General features: G+C 38.0%; 1 protein-coding gene across 2 annotated transcripts in view; it reads right to left on the bottom strand.

Annotated features, from left to right (window-relative positions):
* The window catches only part of LOC120797901 (pseudouridine 5'-phosphatase), a 46280-nt gene that overhangs the window by 5101 nt on the left and 18719 nt on the right, over positions 1 to 22460 (bottom strand). The window contains exon 4 of one of the 2 annotated variants that reach the window (XM_040141667.1): positions 2077 to 2241. The exons of the other annotated variant lie outside the window; for it this stretch is intronic. Within the exon in view, the coding sequence (XP_039997601.1) occupies positions 2107 to 2241 (135 nt within the window). The 3' untranslated portion in view covers positions 2077 to 2106. Of the gene's footprint in view, positions 1 to 2076; positions 2242 to 22460 lie in introns of those variants that run through there. 2 annotated transcript variants of the gene reach the window in all.

Here is a 22460-nt window from a genome sequence, read left to right as displayed (position 1 = left end):
TCTCTCTCAAAGCATCTGTCTTCTCTGGCCACAATGTGTACATTGCTGTCCTCGAATTAGTGTTCCTCGTTGTGACTGCTGAGTCCTGACCTAAGGAGTTGGCTTTCCGTTGTTGTGCCATACGATTGTGAAGCGGTTGTTCTGTTTTCCCATTCTACAGGTCTACGCATTCCTTGCTGCATACACTACATTGCTCTGCCTATGTCTGGATTTTTTGTCCTTAGGGTGGACAAGCTTCTGCTTCAGAGTGTTACTGGGCTTGGAGTGCAAAGGGAAGCTGTTTTTGCTGAAAATCCTCCTAAATTTTTCACATAACCCTGCAACGTTAGGAATAACAATGTTGTTCTGTTTATTGTTCTTTTCCTCTGTCTTTTCTGCATCTTTTTGTGGTTATGATAATCCCCAGCTTGTGCTCCAGCGGGTGATAAGAATCAAAGAGTAAATATTGATCTGTGTGTGTGGGTTTTCTGTACACTTCAAGGTTGATGCTTCTGTCATCTTCAATGTGTACCTCACAGTCCAAGAAGGTCAGAATATTTCCTCTTGTCATCCTCCCGAGTGAACTTGATGTTGCTGTCCACTACATTGATATGTTGTTTGAAGGCTTCCAATTCCCGCATTACTGCTTCTGGGCAGGGAATGCATTTGAAGAGTGAAGTGACATCGTAGGTTTTATTTTAATTTAATAATCCAGTTTTATTTTTCTAACCTTGTTGGCAAAATTCTGGGAATTTTTGATGTTTGGCAGATACTGAGGCTGAAACACTGAAGGTATCAGACACCACCGCCTTCCAACTTCACCATCCAAGAAAGGAAGTCACTGGCATTGTTATAACAAGACTGTGACATCACTATATTGCCGGCCGATAAAGGAAGATGCTAAGTGGTACTAAACACAGCTGGTTATCATGCCAAGGTGACTAGTTTCCTCAGGGACACGGCCATGTATAAGACACTGAGATGAGATCCTACCAGCAGCTATAAGATAAAGGTAATAAGCTGACTACTATATATGACTACTGTTACCGACCACTATATTACCGTTTGTACCCCAGGGAAGCCACCTCTTGCATTCACGGGCTCCCCAAGATACACAAGGATGGAACCCCGCTCAGACACATCACCAGTAGGCTCAAATCGGTTACCTACAACATTGCCGAACACCTAGCCACCATCCTAGCTCCACTGTTCACTCACACTCCACACCATATCTTAGCATTTAGAAATACCATGACCCGGATGACTGAGAGCCTTCACGGAAGCAGGGACACTGATATTTACCCATACAGCTACTCAGGTAACTGTGTAGGTGTAAAGATCAATCTCAAATAAACAAAAGCCACATGTTCAGATTAGATGAAGTGAAATGACTGTGTTTTTTGCAGTAAGGCTGGTGTTAGAGTTTAAAGTGTAACAACTGCAAACCGATATACAGTTGTCTTTCATTTTCTTTTGCCGTCCTACCCCTGGATAAGTAAACGACCCAGTGTGGCATCATTACTGTGATATGATAGAGGGACACTCACCATTTTAATTTTAACACTCAGGAGTTGTGTGGTACAGCTCATGAAATGCCAATTAACTGTACAATGTAGTCATTGTCCTAAAGTACAATTGCTGAAAAGAGGAAGTACACCAACACAACAACCAAGTGACAAAAGATGCCAAGAAGCATGGAGTACACCTGTAGTGGGAATGCAAGATATGGGCCGGTAAACTATAATGTTTTAAAACATTAGTTTGAAAATAATGTTGTTTTTTTCAGGTGAAATTCATACAAACAAAAAAAATCTGTATAAAATTCATATTTTGTATTTGGCTTCAAAGCCTAAGCCAAAGTTGTGGAGTAGTTTAGCCTATGTATCCATAACATTATCTCTAGTAACTTCAACAATAACGGTAACAATAACTTATATACTCTACCGTCAGTGATACATGGAACAACATTGTTTATTGCAAATTCTAAAAGAATAAGGAAGAAAATAACATGGCAGGGTTATATCTCTGATGTTATTTAGATTTTCTTCTTCCTACGATGTAATTCCATAGAAGAGCACTTGGGCAGGATGAGTAACGTTACACAGGCAAAAAAATGTAATTCCAAGGTTAATAATTTGAGGTCTGCCACAGCAAGTTTAATATTTTGATACCAAGTTGGCAAGGTATTATCCTCAGTGTTATTTTCGTTTCATTACCAACAAGGTGTAGCGCTGTTCCTGGTGGGCGAGGATGTGTAGTAGCCTGCAGAAGAAGAGTAAGAGGCAGAGATCAGAGTGCAACTGGTTTCAAAAGCCTGCCCTGTGTATGAACACAAATGCCACCTGTGGCTGATTTGCGCAAATAATGTTTGGTGGCTCAGTCCGATCCACTTTTTTTTGTTTCCTACTTACAGAGCCAAAGCTGTGTACAAACACTAGATTTTTTTTCCAGCGCACACACAGAATGGACAGCTAGCAGACTGTGGCAAAATATTTGCTGAATTTGACAAAAAGTGTATTGGATTTGTATCGCTGGCTATACATTTAACTATGTCCAATAATTTCGTCAAGAAAACAGGAGATATGTTAAATTACTCAGAAGAACACCATAAAAATGTAAGAAGTATACAAAATCTTTGCAAAAAAGTACTCAAATAGCTTAGCTCTTAGTCTAGTCTAGTCCTAGTACTTATCTTTATCATTTCAGACCTTGTGTACTATTCTCATTCATTCTTAATATTCCTGTAATATGCCTTTAGCAACTCACTGTAGAGCATATCTGATTTCTGGTTTTAGTGACTTAATGAGCTAAAGATATTCCTATGATATTTCTCTGTCATCAGTATTATATTCATACCTTGTATCTTTTTCCACGTTTATTTAAGTTTGCTTTCACATCTGTAGCTTTTCAGTTCTTGTCCATGTTCACACTTACTAATTAAAAATAAACTAAGAGATATAAACGCAGTCATCAGGACTACCAGGTACCTCATTCATTGGACAGTTTTGGCGATTCACATCCTGCATAATCAGAACTACATGGAACCACGTGGGGAAAACAAATTCTGGTGACTGCACGTTATACAGCACTTCAATGCTTCTTATGTGTATATTTACTGTGATTACAACATTCTGTGGTTGGTTGGTTTTGCTTTCAAACTACAAACCACCAATTCAGAGTTCAAATTACAGCTTTCATACTAGCCTAAACAAACTAATTTGGTGTGAAAGCAACACACACCGCTGCAGTGTTACCAATAGTTTACCAACTATAGGCCACAATGTTAAATTATTCAACAACATGTTAACAGCAAATTTCAGATTGTTAAATAAACACTGATCCTGATTTAAGATCCCATCAGATTACATTACTTTCGACCAATGGTTTCATTAGTATCCACATTTTTCCAGTGAGCTTTGCTTTTAGCCAGCATCTACCCCTGAAATTCACTGAATATGTATAAGTTTATACATCTATTAATTAACATTTTCTAACATTTTCTAACAATGTTTTTTTTTTTTTTTTTTTAACTTGTATTCATTGCACAGCTACACAGTGTAGGTTACACAGCAAAACTTCAATTTATGAGTCTTAAAAATATGGACGTAAGCAGTCTTCATTTTCACTGGTTGTCAAAGGTGAATATTGTATTAAAAATTTAACGAGGCTGAAAAAGCAGGAAGATCATTTCCTGGATATGAACACTGTTTTGTTGGCAAGTAGGTAAGTGAAGTGTCCTTGGCTCTAAATCACAAGGAGGAGTGAGTTCCCTGTTTTATCCAAAAGCTCTTTTTGGGCAAATTAAAGGAGGACTGCGTAAACAATCTCTCATGAATAGTATTTCAAGCAGAGAGACATAAGAAATAAAAAAATTCATATTGGTATTCATGTAATTGTGTGTTGAGTAAAAGACCAATAGCTGATGCACAGTACTAGAGGGGTTAACAAACAGATACAGTTTTATGTAAAGGATTGGGCAAATTGTAAATGTAACACCTGCAGGTAAAAGATATTAAAAAAGTCAAGCTTAGTAACCTCCCTACTGAGTACTTGTGATGCCAGTAAGAGCTACAAAAGTGAAGTTATTGTAAGCAACACTGGTTATGTTACTGAGAGCTACTGTAGAACTTAAGTGATGTTATTGTTAGCTATAGTACAAGTCTACTGATGTCAGTGAGAGTTTGAATAGAAGTATTGTCAGTGGGAGCTGCAGTAGAACTCTTCCAATGTCACTGTGAGCTATAGCTGAACTCTAGGAATGTAAGTGAGAGCCACAGAACTGGACTGATATTATTGTGAGCTACACCGGAACACTGGTAATGCCATTGTTAGCTATAGAAGAACTCTAGTAATTTTGGATGTACAGTAGAAATCTAGTTATCTCACTGTAAGTTACAGTAGAACTCTAGAGAAGTAACTGTGAGCTATTGTAGAACTGTTATGATGCCAATGTGAGCTACAATAGAACACTGGTGATGTCACTTAAGAGCTACAGAACTACAACTACAGTGGAAATGTGGTGATTCCATTGTGACCTGTAGTAGAACTTTAGCAAGGTCTCTGAGATCTCTGGTAGAAGTCTAGTGATGTCATTGTGAGATAAAGTAAAACACGTGTGATGTCAATGAGAGCCACGGTTGAACTCAACTGATGTCACTGAGTGCTGCAGTAGAACTCTCCTGATGTCATTGTTAGCTGCATTACAACTAAAGTGATGTCACTGCATGCTGCACTAGAACACATGTCGATGTCACTGAGAGTAAGAGTAAAACATAAGTGGTCATTGTGAACTACAGAATCCTAGGGATGTCACTGTGAGATAGAGTAGATCACTTGTGATGACATTGAGAGATACAGTAGAACTCAAGTGATGTCATTGCGAGCTAAAGTAAAAATTCAGTAATGTCATTACGAGATACAGTTGAACACGGTTACTGTCACTGAGAGTTACAGTAGAAGCCTAGTAATGCCACTGAGAGTAAAACTTTCAGAACATTCAGTAGATGCCACTGAGAGTTATAGGAGAACTGTATCTGACTGTCACGCTGTGCTACAGTAGAACACTGATGATGCCATTGTCAGCAATAGCAGAACTGTTGATGGCACAGTAAGTTACATTTGAAGCCTTGTGATGTCGTTGAGTGCTGCACTAGAACTCAATTGACATAATTGTGAGCTACATTAGAACATCACTGCGAACTGAATTATAACTTAAGTGATGCCATTGTGAGCTAAAGTAGAACTATTTATGTCATAGTAAGCTACAATGGCTCTCTAGTGATGTCATTGAGAGCTACAGGGGAACACTTGTGATGTCATAAACCTAGTAATAACACTGTGATCATTTTGATGTGACTGTATACTCCGATCATCCACAACATTGAAACCAGTTACTAGCCAGTAACTGGTTTTAATGTTGTGGCTGATCGGTGTACATAGATATATAGAAGTGGAGACATATCATCAAGTTGTGTCATCAAACTGTGCTACACTCAAAAACACACAGTGGCAACCTTTGGCCATAGCCTGGCTTTTTTTTTTTTCTAAATTAATTAAAAAATGTATATCTATTGTGTATATCTATTACAATAGATATACACAACCAAATGTGGTATCTACATGTATATGTCTATGGGCGCTTACAATGTCACATCAGTATTCTTTTTTCATGCTGTATTTTGATTGGTTGGTGTGTAGACAGAGGTCATAACAGAAATCATATTGTGATAATTTAGCCTTAGATTTCTAACACTCAAGCACAGTGGCCATTGGTGAGTGTGACTTACAGTGATATGAGGACCACTGTCTAAGCATTAATTATTCTACAAAGTGCCCTTAAAGTGAATATGAAATGCCTCTTTGTTTACTTTTTTATTAACAACAATGGATAGTGAATTCATTATTGGGTTAAAGCACAGCTTTAACTTTGTGGTTGGAAACAGCACTTAAGTGTGAGTAAAGGAAACAGCCATACAATGAGTCTAAAGCTTTAAAGAAGAAACCAAAAGCTAAGTCTCAGAGAAAGCCAGAAGGACCTTTGTACGTCTCTGCTCTAATACTCAGGTAGAACAAAGAGGCCTCCTCGAGTCTCTTCAAACCCTAATTGACTTGTGATGTCACTAAGCCTGAAACCGGAGGATGTCGAACAATGACGGCGGAAACACTGAGAGTGCACAACAGAGGGCTCTTGCTAATTCCCTTGACTGGGAGCAATTAAAACTGGTAATTACTCAATGAGCTAGCAAAATGACCCCTTAATCTGCTTCCCATGCGCTGTATTGAAATGGATGAAAACAGACACCAATGTATTGCAGTGGCTTGATAGTTCAGATGGATTATAAATGGAAGTTACAGAAATGAGAAAAAAAAAATATTTCCAGCTAAATGCTTCATATGCATGAACTGAAATAGACATACATTGCATGGACTGCAACCCAATAGCTAAGAAAAAGCCTAGACAGATGCTTGGAAGGTGCAAATGCAACTATCTCTCCAAGATATGCATAGTTGTGTGGAATTGTAAAAACAGCCCTGAGTAATAAAAAGGCAGGGGTCGGGGTGGTGTGGGCATATAATGTAATCTTTATGTAAACATATTCTGTCTTCCAGCTTAGCACCTTTCTAGATGATGTTGCATTGTGTTCCTGCAAAAGCTGAGACAGAGTGTATGTTTCCTCTGAAGACCCAGTAATTTTAGCTGGAACCTTCTGCTTCCTTACCACCATTACAGCCTTTTTGAAATGAATGTGGGTGCTACGTTTTTCGAAACAGGCATTAACTAGCAAACATTGGTCAGATGGTGACATGGTGTCCCTGGCCATACTGGTCTTGGTCGGACAGCAAAAACTGCAATGCACAGGAAAAAGAAAAACTTAACAATCAATCAAAATTACTATTTAACTGTTGCATGTACACCTGTGGGATACAGATTTGTACATGTAAGTATTAGAGTCTCCTAAGGATTGTTACATTCGGTCCAGTTTTGGTTGTGAAATGACTGTCAACAGGCGGTCACATGATGTTGTCCTTTCCTTATCCAATAATGGTCCTCATGCATCTGACTTCAAAAACTCAGAAATGTTGTGGAGTCTCTAGGTGCTCTTTGGCAAAATTCTGGTGCACAGTGATGTTTTTTAGAGAGCAGGTGCTTCCTCCAAGGTGTCCTGCCATCGACACCATGCTCCATGCAACCATGCATAATGATATTCATATGGTAGACTCATGAACAGAGACGTTAACCAACTCCAATGGTTCCTTTAAGCCTTTAGCTGTTACTCTGGGCTTCTTTTTTTTACCTCACTGAACATTCTGTTCTGTACCTTTGGGTTCGTCTTAGTGCCCACTTCCAGGAAGAGTAACCACAGTACAAAATTGTCACCATTTATAGGCAGTTTGTCTGACTGGAGACTGATGAATATCTAAACTAATGAGAGATAACTTTGTAACCCTTCATCGCTTTATGCAAATCAAAAATTCTTGATGGTAATTCTTCTGAGATCTCTTTTTTTGCGAGGCATGGTTCACATCAGCAGACGCTTCTTGTGAACAGCAAACTCTAAATCAATGAGTGTTTCTTATAAGTCAAAGCACCTCTAACCCACACCTCCAATCTGGTTTCATTGACTGGACTCCAGGTTTGCTAACTCCTGACTCCAGTTAGCTTTTGTTGATGTCATTAGCTGAGAGATTCCCATGCTTTTTCCAGCCTACTGTGAATGTTTGAATGATGCGTTCAATGTGGACACGAATAGTACAACAAATTATACACAAATGCGTATAATTCCAAAGTTCCAAAGGTTAACTTACTTTTTCTTGAAACCACAATCCACAATCTTCACAATTTTGTGTCAGTGATGTAGATATGTGAGGAGCATCATCCTGCCTCGCAATACACCTAGATCACCAGGGGATATGAGAGTTGTGCATGCACAGTTGAAGGAGCTAGGAGCTAGGAGCTTGAAAAGCAGCAAAAATAACAGGACAGAAACAGAGCAGAAACAATGCTATTGGGTGGTTTTGTTTTAAGAGTTTACTTTTATGTTATGATATGTTTTGATATATAACATTCTTGCTGATGAAAGGTTCAGTGATTAAAACCTCTGTTTTCCTTACAGAGCTCCTCTGAGGATTGTCCAACTGCAGCGTGTCAGCAGAAACTGGATCAAAGCGCCTTAGATGGAATTAAAAGGGTTAAGATTTCAAATTGATAGATTCTGTATGAGCTGCTGTAATGTTGATGATCATCATTTTCTGTTTTGTTTATCCAAATAAAATATTGTTACATGTCAGTAGGTTTCTGTGAAAATGACTGCACGTGTCTTATACAGCTAGTGTAACAGACTTTCTGTTCTTGGGTGTAAATGAGTGCATATTATCTTGAATAGCCTTTGATGCATTGTTAAAACTTCTTACAGACATCTGGGTCAGACCTGCACAGATTGGACTGTTTTAGAATAAATATTAAATTGTTTATCTAGACATACAGGATCTATAAAGCTGCAACATGAAAACTGTACACAAAAACCTTTACAGTATGACTAAAAAGGCCTCCTGATGATGGTAACGCCATATTTTGATGTTGCTGGAATGTGCAAAACTTTGGATCAACTTTCATTTTGGAACTATTTTTGAACCATGACGGGACGTCTTGGGTCTCAATGTTCGCACTCCAGAAACTTCCCATCAATGTCATGGCACCGCTGGAGCTGGTGCAGGCCAATTGGTCGCTTGCAGCCGCAAGCTAGTATACTGTAAATAAACCGCTCATGTAATAATAATTTTCATGTTCACTTAGATTCAGAGTTTTAGTGTTTTCTGAGCAAATCCTGCATCCAAGACATCAGGCCTTGTTTAGTATTTTTAGGTTTAGGTATTACATTTTCTCTTTTTTCCTCTTGCTCTCTTCCTTTTTCTAGCACAGCAAACCACTTTGCAGTTTTCAGTGTACTCATTTTGTGTATTGTAACCCCATTCTTTTTTATAATCTTGTTCCATCTTTTTAATTTTTCACCAGTATTGTTTGGCTGTGTGTTGTATTCCCATTTCTGGCAGATGCCAGAAGTTGTGTTTGTTGTAGTCATCCATGTTGTGATGTGCTCTCACAACTCCTTAACCAATCAGGATCAACAGTACTGCCTGCAACCCCTTAGAAGTACCTGGAACTTACATTTAGTATCACCTCTTAAGCAGAAAATTTTGTTCTAATTTAGTTTCAAGCTGGTGGAGAACAATGGAAACAAAAGCAAAACCTCTGAAAGTGAATGCACATTTCATCAGGCTTGAAGCTGCTGCAAGGTGGTAAAGGATTTGTTAACAGCCTTGCCCTCCTGCGATAATAGCAGCTGAAGTGCTTCATCTGAACAAGGCCATATTATGTTTGGTCTGACCACATCTAAAGGGAATATTGTTTATACCTGTTCTGAATTGAGACCCTTGAGGAGGGAGCAAAAAGCGTGCCATTATGGCCTCCTCCTGGCTCCATCACACTGCCTCCCCCATCTCTCTCCAACAGCTCCATGTTTTCCGCTTGTCTTTGTATTCTAGATGCAATGAATTGTACAGTTGTGATAACAGTGAACACTTTCAGACAGTCTCCAATCGAAGGCATTCAAAATGTTACACTCAATTGTACGAGCGAAAATTGACAAAAGTAGCTGTGAAAATAGAGATAAAGGGAACTTGAGAGCTCAAACCCTGCGTACTCTCACATCTGGCCAATTGCTGCATGAGAGTGACTGTCGTGTTGTCTGTTTCAAAAAGTTACATTTTAAATTATATTTTTGGACACAGCTCCCCAGATTCCATGGTAGTAAAGGAGGTTCGGATGCTGTAAATTTGACATTTTCTGGCAGTTCCAAACAGTGTATCACCACAAACCCTTTGGATTTTAGTAGGGCTTAATCTTATTTGCATGTCGCATGGAAAAAACAAGATGGATTGTAATCTGATTTGTGATTTGGTTTACAGAGATGGGGCTAAAAAATTGTATTCCTTAGTCCATTTGGTAAATGAATTTATCCAACTGTTGTTGTGAGAGAATACAGTTAAATGCACACATTTCTACCGCAACTGACTGCAGTAAGAAACCACAGCAGCATTAATAGCTGAAGACTGCTGACTATGGCCCAAAACCATTTCCCAACAGCGGCTTTCACACAAAGAGGTGTTCTGCTTGTTAAACACCCAGCCACAGAGCAACAAAGCCTCATAAAAATGTAATGAGATAAATCCACTGAAACTCCCTTTAACAACATTTTAAAGGGAGAAGAGTTTAACCACCTTTTCATGCCAACATAAACCTTCATAACCCAAATTCACACTACATCAGAGAAACTACACTCAGTGATGTTAACAGGAAAAAATGGGAAAACTCCCTATTACTGGTGACCGAAGGTCAAACATTGGCACTGCTGAGGGCAGTTTTTAATGTTTATTTCACTGCTTTTGCTCATGTAATGTTGTACATTTCTTAACTTTACCTTGACAATAACACAACAAAATATTAACTGAGTGAACAAGGAAACACATCCAAGCAAAACATTTTTAACATAGTGTCCCTATAACATGTGAGTCAATGTGATAGAATAATGCTAAAATGACTACACTTACAAGCAATTAGCTGACTGACAGAATCAACAGTTGTTTTAACAGTTTTGATTAATTCAAGCTGTCAAACATGCTCTATTTGTAGTTTCACTGGTGTTAGGATTTGTTGCTTTCTCTGTTTTGTATTACTTTTCTTATTACTATATTACTATATAAAGAACTTTGGGGTTTGGTCAGACAAATCAAGACATTTGAAGATTTCACTTTGGGCTCTCAGACAACTGCAATGGCTGTTTTTCACCATTTTGCAGACAAAACAATAATAACAGTGTCAGTAAAATTGTTAAACAACAATGTATTCACCAAAAAATTAAAAGCAGATTTATGGATCATGACAATAATTGTTAGTTGCGACAGACACGCTGCCTCACTAAGTTAGGTGGAAAATGACTTGACGTAACATAGCACAAGCACAAAAATAACATAGCATGACCAGTATTTATATGAGACTGAAACTTAATTCACAGCCCAATCTAATTTTCTTAACCCAATGCAGCTGAAGTCAGCATTCAGCAGCCATCATTCATCATTCATCTTTAAATGTACATACACCCTCAAATCAATGACACACCTCCCAGGAAAAAAGGGTGTGGACTCTAAGATAGTGGCTCTGTGCTGCTTGACTGCTGATCAAAGCAACACCTCTCTCCTCTGAAATAAAACTATTTTCAACTTTTAAAATTGGACTACAAAACCAAGTGACCTGAATGACCTGGAAAATACATTGCCAAGTTCCTCCTCAGGCTTTGCACAATGTCTAAAGACAATGGCAAATTGGATTTGAGGGAGCAGACTATGGACTGAATTCCCATAGACATTCAGATTATTTGATTTTCTGTATGCAAATAATTTCTGTCTGTGTAGACAAAGAAATAACTGCATTCTGCATGACATATTTCAGGGGCCTTGTCGTAAAACCAGAAAATAACAAATACACATTTCTCCCTTTTGGATACTGAGTTTTCTTTTCAAAAGAAAGCCCATGACATTTGACTCAGAGCAGATTTTTAAGGTCATACCACTCTTTAAAATACCACTTCTTTACTTGTACTGAAGGAATAAACAGCCTTGTTTTAAATAAAGATGGAAGAGCTATACCAGTTCTTCAGACTGTTTTAGACAAAGTTGGTTCCCAGCAAAGCCGGCTGGTCTACTGGCTTTACTTCCCTCTGGGTGAAACTGAGGAGACGCAGCACCTGCTCATCCCACGCTTCAAATGGTGCCATGGAAGATTTACAACCTGTCCTCAGGGCTGCACCCAAACACATGAAAGATTCATCAGAGCCAGCAGAATCTGGATTTGCTGTGTACCCGAATCAGCGCAGGTGAATGAGACAGGACAAATGGGATGTGGGGTGAAGCCAGAGCTGCAAACTGTGTGTTTTTGGTGTGTACCAATACGTACACAAACCTTTGCTATTGTCTCAAAAACAACTGTCCCACTAACACAGACATAGTCAACCCCTTTAGAGGAGCTTGTTGTGGCGAGATGACAGCAGCCAATGCCTGCTTACTGCGATTTGGAGAGGATCCAGGCTTTGTTTGGCTGCAAACAGCGCTGCTGGCTGTGGACAGGAGTTCAATAAGGATGCCTCTACAATGAGCGGCTGCCCATGAGAGGAACCTGTCTGAGTGGTGTCCTGCTACATTTCAGCTGGGTTCACAGACCCTCATAATCAGAAAAATCATGTCTTTATGGCAAAGATCAGGCATTGGATTTTACCCTGAGGGGTCACATGGTGCCGTGTTATGTATATGTACTCCACTGATGTTTGATGTACAGAGATGAGTCAACATTCTAATGAAAGTAGACAATCAAAGCTACAGTGTTCTCAAAAAGTATTCAAATCCCTTCACTTTTTTCTACATTTTGTTACAGTGCAGCCTTATGCTAAAATTAAAAAAATCTATATTCTTCCCCCCCATTACTCTACACTCAAAACCCCATAATGACAAATCGAAAAAATTTATTAAAAAGGAAAAACTGAAAAATCACATTAACATAATTATTCTGACCCTGTGCTATGACACTTGAAATTTAGCTCAGGTGCCTCCTATTTCTCTTGATTATCTTTGAGATGTTACTCACCTTGATTGGAATCCACCTGTGGTAAATTCAGTTGATTGGACATGATTTGGAAAGGCACACACCTGTCTATGTAAGGTCTTCAAAAGACCTTCTAAGGTCTTAAAAATACCCTACATAGATGACTGGAAGAGATGGGAGACACTTTCAGAAGGACAACCATTGATGCAGCACTCAACCGATCTGGGCTTTATGGCAGAGTGGCCAGACGGAAGCCTCTCCTCATTGAAAGTTTGCAAAAAAGCAACTAAAGGACTCTCAGACTCTGAGAAACAAGATTCTCTGGTCTGATGAAACCAAGATTGAACTGTTTGGCCTAAATTCTAAGTGTCATGCCTGGAGAAAAAGTAGACGTGACACTTACTAATGGTTGTTCTTCTGCAAATTTCTCCCTTGTCCACACAGGACCTCAATGTAATATTTCAGTTTTTCTTTTTTAATAAATTTCCAAAAAATTCTGTTTTTTCGATGAGTGTACCGATAAGGGAAAATAATTATTTGTTTTTTATATTAGCATAAGGCTGCAACATAACAAAATGTGAAAAAAATTAAAGGGGTCTGAATACTTTAAGAATATGATGTATAAAGTTATAGTTGAACCTCTGTTAGCAGTCCCTGGGAAATCTCGCATAATTTAAAATTTTTCAGTATTGTAGAATAGCACTGCTGTCATTTGGATGCAGCCTTTAATATACTGTAAATTTCAGTGATCAGCTATTTTAAATGCTAAGTGAAGGATGGGGAACCACTTTACTGATTGCATAAAACTGAAATCAAAGAAGCAGCAGTGGGGAATCCAGAACTTGAAACATATTGTAGGAATTTACATGAATATCGATACTTCAAATCCAGATTAGTTGAAGTTTCATGTTATTATTAAAAGTGTTATATCATTCAGTAATCATATTTACTACTATGAATCAATCCTGTCACTGTGATATCATGTTTTAAAATTGAAAATCTAAAAATGGAAGGGAAGGGTTTCATTTTTAAAAGTGCAAAATCCAATTTGCTTTATTTGTGCTAACAATAGGATTAGGATTAGCCTTTATTGTCTCCCTTAGGAAAAATTTGTCTTGGGCATTCAAGAGAAACTCAGACATCACAGCAGCACACAGCATCTCCCCATATACATGTACAGTTAATACAGGCACTAAGACCCGTACAGAACACAAAGAGAAGGCTTGGAATAACAGGTGCTGACTTGTTTGTAAAAGCTACTTTCCTGTTGTTCTTGTGTGGAATGTATAAATAGAACAATTTATGTTAAAGTCAAACGAGCCTAATTTGTACTGTAAACCAGTACATGCAGTGAGAGGCATAAAGTTCTGATACGTCAGCATTTGGTTTTGTTTTACAAATCTCACTCACTGTGCAACTGGCTACACATGCACAAGCCTGATCTACAATGAAGAGCAAATAAAAAGTGCAAATTAACAGACAGTGTGAGGTTCTTGAACAAAACCGTAACAGCCATCAGTACATGTGACCATTATGGATGGCTATTTATAGCGACCTGTATTAAACTTAGTACACAACATGCACCTGTAAATAAATAAAATTTTGTTAATAGCACTCACATCAAACACACTTTACAAAGTAGCTCTCAAGGAACACACAAGGATAACATGAGACAAGGACAACAGAATACAACCAAGATTGTATTAGACCCATCTCATAGACCTGTGACATGCGGTAAACTACACCACGTTGATGTCTCACAGTCTAAAGGTGCCTTAACAGGCTTCCCCAGGACACACATATAACTGCCTGTTAGGGTTATTTTCACAATAGAAACCGTTTAGACAAATGGAAAACCTGATTTATAACAACACTTCACTTTTAGGTCAGATCCAGTAGAGGAAGAAATACAGCTCAATTTCAGTTCACAAATGTCTCTTACATTTAAAATTCTGGTCTTTGCTTGGAATTTGCTTTACACTTCCTCAAGAATTTTGTAAATATGAACTTATATAACCTTCAACTCAAGTCAACTTTATTTATATAGCATGTTAACCCATTATGCAAAGCATCCATGTAGCTGCAAATAGTGACCGCAAAAGAGTTAAAATTGTTTCTCTAATAATGGTCTAATAATGGTCTTGCCTGCTGGTAAAGAGCTGTAAACACTGCTCTACCAAGAGTCTGGTGGATCATTGTTACAGCACTGAGAAGACAATGTCTGGGACAGATGTTTTTCCTTTGAATCAAACTATCCACAGATATCTGCCCTGCTTGACTTGTGGTTTGTTCAACTTAGTAACTTTGTCAGCATGTGACACTAAGGTGAAGGCAATGTCTCAACTGCATTTCCAACAGTCTGTCTTCCTGACAACTTAACATGGCTGTGGGATGACTCTTTCATGGTGACAAGTGAAACCATTTAAGTATTTGCTGTACAGTAAACGCCATTGATGTCTTATTGTTTGGAAACGAACACACACTAAGTGGTATTTTGACAGTGACACCAATAATGCCATTGCAAAAAGAATCTTTATAACTTTTGGCTTTTGCTTTTTGTTTGTTTTTTCGAGCTCCGTAATTCAGTTTTGTAGTTCTATATTTGGCTCCTTGCATTGAAGTCTGTTCACCAGTTTAGGTGGACTGGGATTCAGTTCAAGACGCGGTGGACTGTTTGATGCAGCCGCCTTGTTTTCATCTTTCTGACATCTGCACATCAACACCCAGTGGAGTGGGACTGCAGCTTGCAGATAACATTTGGGGAAGTATTAAACATGGCTAAATTGAATTCTTAAAAGATATATTCATAATTCATTCATTATATGCACAAGTTTAACTGGGAGATTCAGACAACTGGAGCGGACGTGATGCAATCAACTACATAATTTCTCTGGAGAAGAGTCATCACTCTTGTCTTCTTAGCTATTAAGGAATTAAAGTTAATAGGCTACAGCTGATACATTCTGCCACCAGTGTCATTTTAACCATAACAGCAACATCTTAAGGATGAAAACCTGATACCTATATATTTTCTACGTTTCTCTTAGCTTATCCAGGTATTTTGCCAAATGGAAATCATATCGAACATAGAATCCTCTGTCTGAACCCAGCCTTATATACTGTTTGACTAATTGAAAACAATCAGAGGCAGTAAAGTGCGTTGACTTCAGGATTGTACTTAGGTACTTGGATGTCACTTTGGTCTTTCCACTCTATGCTACATTATACTTCTACTACACTACATATCAGAGGGAAATGTTGCCCCTTTTACTTCTGTTTTTCTGATAGTTACTTAGAAGAATAAAATTATTCATACAAAACATATGCTCACTTAATGAAATATGATGCCTTGTTATAGATTAAACGATCAGTACAGTCTACAACAAAACTGAGTACACTCCTGCTCAATATCACTAAAATGTTAAGTAGATACAAATCCTATCCATTTCATACAAGTTTATTTGTTTTAGGCCAAAGCCCGGGAAGAATGAAGCCAATTCATTTGAAGAACAGAATTTTTTGACTAATTAAAATGTAATGAAAGGTCCATATTAAAGAACCAAGTGCAACAAAAGTCAGTGCACCCTTCATCAGTGAGATTCCATTCTTTTATTTTTCAAATTTTTTGGACGTCCACCTTTATTTGTGATGACAGATTTGATCCTCCTGGGTATGGATGAAACCAGTCTTACACAAATCTCTGGAGAGATGTTCTGCCATTCTTCACAGATGATTCCTTTCAGCTGTTCTTTGCTGGAGGGTTTTTGTTGCTCTGCATTCCGATTTAAAATACTCCACTGTTGTTCTATTGGATTCAAGTCAGGGAGACACTTGGCCATGTCATACCTTTCACTTTTTTCTTCATAACATACTCATTTTTTGTGTGTGTTTGGGATCATTGTCATGTTGGAATATTCCTCTCCTGCTAAGCTTCTTGAGAATCTTGAGACTGGGAGTCATCTTTTCATTCGGGACTTGGGTATACTAACCTGCATTCCTCTCCCCTACACCCTCCTCACTCATGCAGCCCCATATAAGCACTTTCCCACCTCCATGTTTGAGGGTCAACACTGTTAAGTCACTGTGGTAGTCCTTGCCAGGTCCACATCATCTGATCCAAACAAATATACTTTGGTTTCATTTGACCAGAGAATGTGATGCCAATATTCATCAGGCTTAAACACCACTTTCCACAGATAATTCTTGTGCCAAGTCAGAAATATTTAGCTTTGTTTTTCAATGCAAGGTTGCGTAAATAGCGAATTGTGCATGGTGTTATTTTTCAAGCACGCCAGGGTGCCTTCTGTCAATGGTAGTATGACTCTTCCTATACCTCCTAACCACTGCTGCAGCTGTGTTTCAGCTTATGTTCAGTAGCCTACTGATGCTCTTGTACCCTCTCCCATCTTTATGAAGTTTAAAAATCTGGGTTCTTCTTTGTTCTGGCAGTTTGTTACCGTGTGGAACCATGTTGCATTAGACACAACCAAGGCCAAAACTGAGGAAGCTGAGGTGTCAACCAGACTCTTTCACAGTTTGTAATAAATCACAGGAAATCACAGGTGTACTCACTTTTGTTGCAATGAAATTGTAGTTTGGGGCCCATATTTTCCATGTAGTTTATCTAGCAAGTTTGTATTTAATTATACATAAGATGAAATACCCTACACTTCAACTTAACAATTAACAGTTATATTAAGATGATATCATTATGAATCAATTAAGATTTTAGTGATGTTGCACAGGGGTGCACTCAGTTTTGTTGTATGCTCTATATCAAAAAGCAGAAAAATATATGTCATCTGTGGCAGTGCCCTCATGTTACTGCTATACAGTACATTTCACTAACAGGTCAGGTATTTGTATAATCTACACAAATAACCAGATATATTAAATATCTTGTGAAATATTGATATTAAAACGTGTCATTACAGCTAAGATGAATGGCTGATACATGATGTAAAAAGTTCACAAGATGACGCGCCCACATATATGTCAAACACACATATGAACACACCAATAATATGTTAGACTAAGGGAAATTGTACGTGTGTGTGCATCATGCATGCACTTGTGTCCTGCGTGCAGTGGCAAGTGAATAAGCGACAGTGACAGATTGCCCACCGCATCTTCCAAATGATCCTGGAGCTTGGGGCAGCTTGAGCGAGGGATGAGTAACATTTCATCATCTCTGTTGTGCAGAGTAGAAATAAAGCAGTGTTGATGATAGACGGACCCTTACACTGGAGGACAAGAACAGGAAGTCCAAGTGTGTGTGTGTTTGCATCATATCTCAAAGGTCACACATACAGCCTAAATGGTTCACAGTTGATCCTGAGGCCTTTGCCTCCCCAAGGCCAAGTTGTAATGACTGGCTGGGTAGGCAGAAAAAAACGGATAGATGAAAGATCAACATCAGATAGATGTTGAGAAAAAAAATGCTATAAATATCTGTTATGGAACTGTGACCATATTATCACCATACTGATAACTAGCTTGGCAAATCAGGTAGCCACTGACCTCTATAAGGATTAAGATACTATTCAAAGGGCAAGTACAAAGATACATCAAAAGTAAAGAATCTGAGTTGGCTGAAATGTTTTTTATTTCTAGCCTTCCCCTGACGCTTGACACACAAATCCTTATGACAGAGAACTCTGATACTCACACAACCTTGCCAACAAATCATCCCTCTGGTAACAGCGTCACATTAAGAAACAAAACACTCCACTTTTTTCAGGAATCAGGATTCTAGAAAAACAGAAGCAGTATCTGCCTAAGACAGCTACTAAGAGGCAAGAACATTCATACCTCTACACAGAACACAACGATATGAATGATGGGTGGTGTTTCACTAAATCCCATCACAGGCAAATCAGATTGCTTATTCCTTAACCCCTTGAACACTGGGTTTTATTTACAGGGATTGAGCTTCGAAACTAGAAGCCATTGTTAGACATGTCATAACCTGTTCTTTTCAGGATAAATTGGCTTTTTCTCATTTCTATTCAGGATAAATGTGCAGCATTATGGAACTACAATGCCATAATTCTTGAATGAGTGATGCAAACAGGAAATATAATATCATACAGTGAGTTGGGTGTGGGCTTCACCTTAAAATACAGTTATAGTTAAAATATAGTTTAATATTTACTTGAGGAATTTTCACCATGGAAAATATTGATAATTTGCCACTAGAGGTTACCGTTTGCAATGTAACCATGGATGAACAGACAACTATCAGTGGATTACTTTGATACTGAAGAAAACATTTAAACAGGAGCATATTTCTTACATGATTTTTTAGCAGATTTACTTTACAGACACTGGAAATATGGTTATCACTAGATAGAATAAATCGGGAATCCGCATAGCTCACTAGGATTAAAGGTAAAGATAAGATGAACCAGTCTCTGCAGAATTTAAAGGTCCAGCAGTCAATTATTTTTTACAGGCCTATAGTCTATTGTTAGAGACAGAATATTGTTTTCTTCCCTCTCCTCTACGTACTGAAAATACATTGAAACGTACAATCTTACAAACCTTACAATCAAAATGAATCAATCAAAAGAATTACGTAAAGTTAAATCTGCATGTTGTTTGGAGTCAACTGGTATGACTTTCAGCTTAAAAGGTTCTTTGTGAAACTGGTATGAAAGAAACACAGCCTGACGTGTTTACTGACAGACACAATGCAATCACAACAGAGGCAGCTATTACTGAGCGCATTTTCATTATGAGATAACTTACCGCTGTGCTGTGTGTTAAGACACTGCAATAGGCTCAAAGAAAAGCCTGTGGACAGCCCAAGGACTTAATCAAAAAATCACCATTGAACCAAAAAGAGTGTCTGCAAATCTCACAGCCACCCTGACTCCCTTTGCTTTGCTTGTGATATAAGGAGGACCCTGCAGCAGGCTTAACCCACACATTTGAAGTCTTTGGTGATAAAGTATCTAGCCAGGAAAATACAAATAGAGAGGAGGGATGAAGCTGTGTATCCGGATGCAAGTTGAGCAAGTTATACGCTACACTAGATAAGAGGAATGCAGAGGGCTGCAGAGTTTGGGCTAAGTGGTTTTAAATCAACTTGGCCATCACTGCACTTTAAACCATTCACCAACCCATAATATTTTGTCTGAGTTTATTCCAGCAGCTAAACATTTTGAATATTACTGAGTAGAAAAAACAAAACAAAGTGAACCTCTCAGCCTGAGAACCGTTTGAAACCACTCGACTGTTTTTGCTATAGAAACATTTTTAAGGCACCTTGCATCCTTTTCAAAGCCTCTCCATCACAACAGACGCAAATGTAACGATAAAGAGTACGGTCTAGACCAAACAGAGGTTATGATTTGGTGCTATATAAATAAATAAAATTGAAAAAATAAAAAAAATTATTGAAATCTGTTCTATGAGTGACCCTGGCAATGTGGCACAATCAAGCATCAAACTGGAGAAAAATTAAACAGCTAAAATGATAAATGATAAATGAATGATTTGTGAGTCTACAGACTCACAGCTTGGAAATAGTGAAGTTGTTTTTTTTTTTGTTCCTCATTTTGGATCAGAGCACTGATTCTTTATAATGTGAATCTTTGTAAACCCCTGATGGTTTCTGAGGGATGAAAGCCAATAAAAGGACGGGGTTGGGGCAGGTCCTGAATTATAGTTGCCGTGTTGTTGCAGCATCATTATCTGCACATCCAAAGCTCCAGTGGTCAAAAGGGAATTCACCGTCTCTATCCACCCTGTGTGAGAACCTTTTCTTACTTTCTCTCATTTCTCAGTGCAAGCTTTCCTTAATTCACTGGTCCTCTATCAAACTGTGCGGTTTGAAAATGGTTTATAATAAAAATTGTTATGACAATGAAATAAGCCAGTAAAAAAATGACTTAATTTAGATGTGTTATAATTTTGTTTTTGTTACCCTCTTGTGTTCAAGATTCCTCTTTGAGGTTTACTGATTAACGTCTAGAACGCAATGCTATATAATCACCTGACACTGACAAATTCTATTCAAACTCAAAAAACTTTTTGACAGATCTGCATTCATTTACATCTACCGTAACCTTGATTTGTATCTGTGATCAATTGGAAATAACACATACACACTGCAGTTTTATTAGATGAGACACACATTTCACATCCTATAAGAAGTATATGGTAGGAGTATATATTGGCTTAAAAAAATAGCATTTAATACCATAAATCATGATGTATTATTCTCTAATCTACAGGCATATGGCACTATATGGGTACTTTATAAATGTTCAAGTAGTTATTTGGATAACGATATGTACAGTTTGCTGAAAATAAATCTGAATATATGAAAATTATCTTAGGTTCCACAAGGGTCAGTATTGGGTCTTAAACTTTCATTTTACATATTGACACTACTGTCAATATAGCCTGACTGATACTGGATTTTTGAGAACAATAAAGAGTTACAAAAAAACAAACAAACAAAAAACATTGATAGATATCATTATTTTTCAACTATGATTCAGTTTATAAAAATGTATAGAGCTCAAGTAATTGATATGATCTCAGTGAATAATGTCTATGTTTAGGCACCTGTGATTGATTGAGTATGTATGTGTTTAGTTATTCTAAGAATGGGACAGTTAATGTAAGAAATTTCTTCTCCCTAATACTGTTCTATCATGTAATTTGCATTATTTTTATTACAGATTACAGTTTATATTCTGTGGCATTTCATGATGGAAGTGTACATTGAAGTAGTTGGAAAAAATAAATAATGACTATATTTTTACATGCTGCACTCCATAGTCGGGGATGGACTACAATAAGAGAGAAGTGACAGCTTTACTGAGAAACACAGCCTCCATTTCAACAGTAAATTAAATTATCTGAGCATTATCTGTATTGCCTGTCACCCAGTGACGGGTAGTAAAACTACGGAGCACATGGAATGTCACCTCATACTAACTTTTGACTGAGCGTAAATTTAACATTTGGCAAATACAGTGCATGCAACCTTGATTCCTCTGTCATTACAGCTCATCCTTGGATGTTTATCCCATGTCTTAGAGTACTAAAGAGTGACGAAGGGATGGAAATGAGGTAAACCAGGAGACCTAAATGGGGAACTGAAAAGAGAAGATCTGTGCAGGGTGAGCCTGACCAACAAGACTTACAAGACATCTGAAAAGAATCCACTTGTTTTCTGGTAGATGTTTCCCTGGATACGTCCTCTAATACACGGATTATGATTTATTCTAAGTTTCTGATTTGTTTGGTATAAATACAAGAAGATCTGGGTAGTGAAAAGGAGCGGTGAACAACAAACGCCCAAGGTGAGCAGGAATGCTACCAAGGACTCAGTTTGTCCGGCCAGGACCTTTAGGTACTGTAAGGCAATTGCATCCAGACCAGTTCTAGTTTTTTTTAATGCTGCACACTGCTGAAGAGCTGCTCAACAGATTTCCATTGTTCTGAGCACAATGACAATAAAATAATCTTTAATCTTAAAAAAAATCTTAATCTCAAAATCCACAGGAAGGGGAGGCGGGAATTTGGAGGACACTGGTGATCACACAGTCTGACAGCAGGCACATCATGGCTGAGTAGAAACTACACAAAAAACATACACAGCGCAGGTAGGGATTGAATGCAATCTCTGGGAAGAGCAGTGCAGAAATCATTAATGAGAATTTAGCATTAAAAAAGTGACCTCAAACACACTACAGTATATTTAACATTTTCACATAAAAACTTTAATTCACAGATAGCCTATGCATTTGGAAATCTACGGACTGGTGTGTATTTGATGAGGGTAAGGGGTGAATATGGTAGGCTTTGTCAG

The sequence above is a fragment of the Xiphias gladius genome, chromosome 13, assembly GCF_016859285.1.
Source record: "Xiphias gladius isolate SHS-SW01 ecotype Sanya breed wild chromosome 13, ASM1685928v1, whole genome shotgun sequence".
Classification (NCBI taxonomy): domain Eukaryota; kingdom Metazoa; phylum Chordata; class Actinopteri; order Istiophoriformes; family Xiphiidae; genus Xiphias; species Xiphias gladius.
Note: the sequence above shows the minus strand (reverse complement) of the source record. Positions and strands in the feature narration are given on the sequence as shown.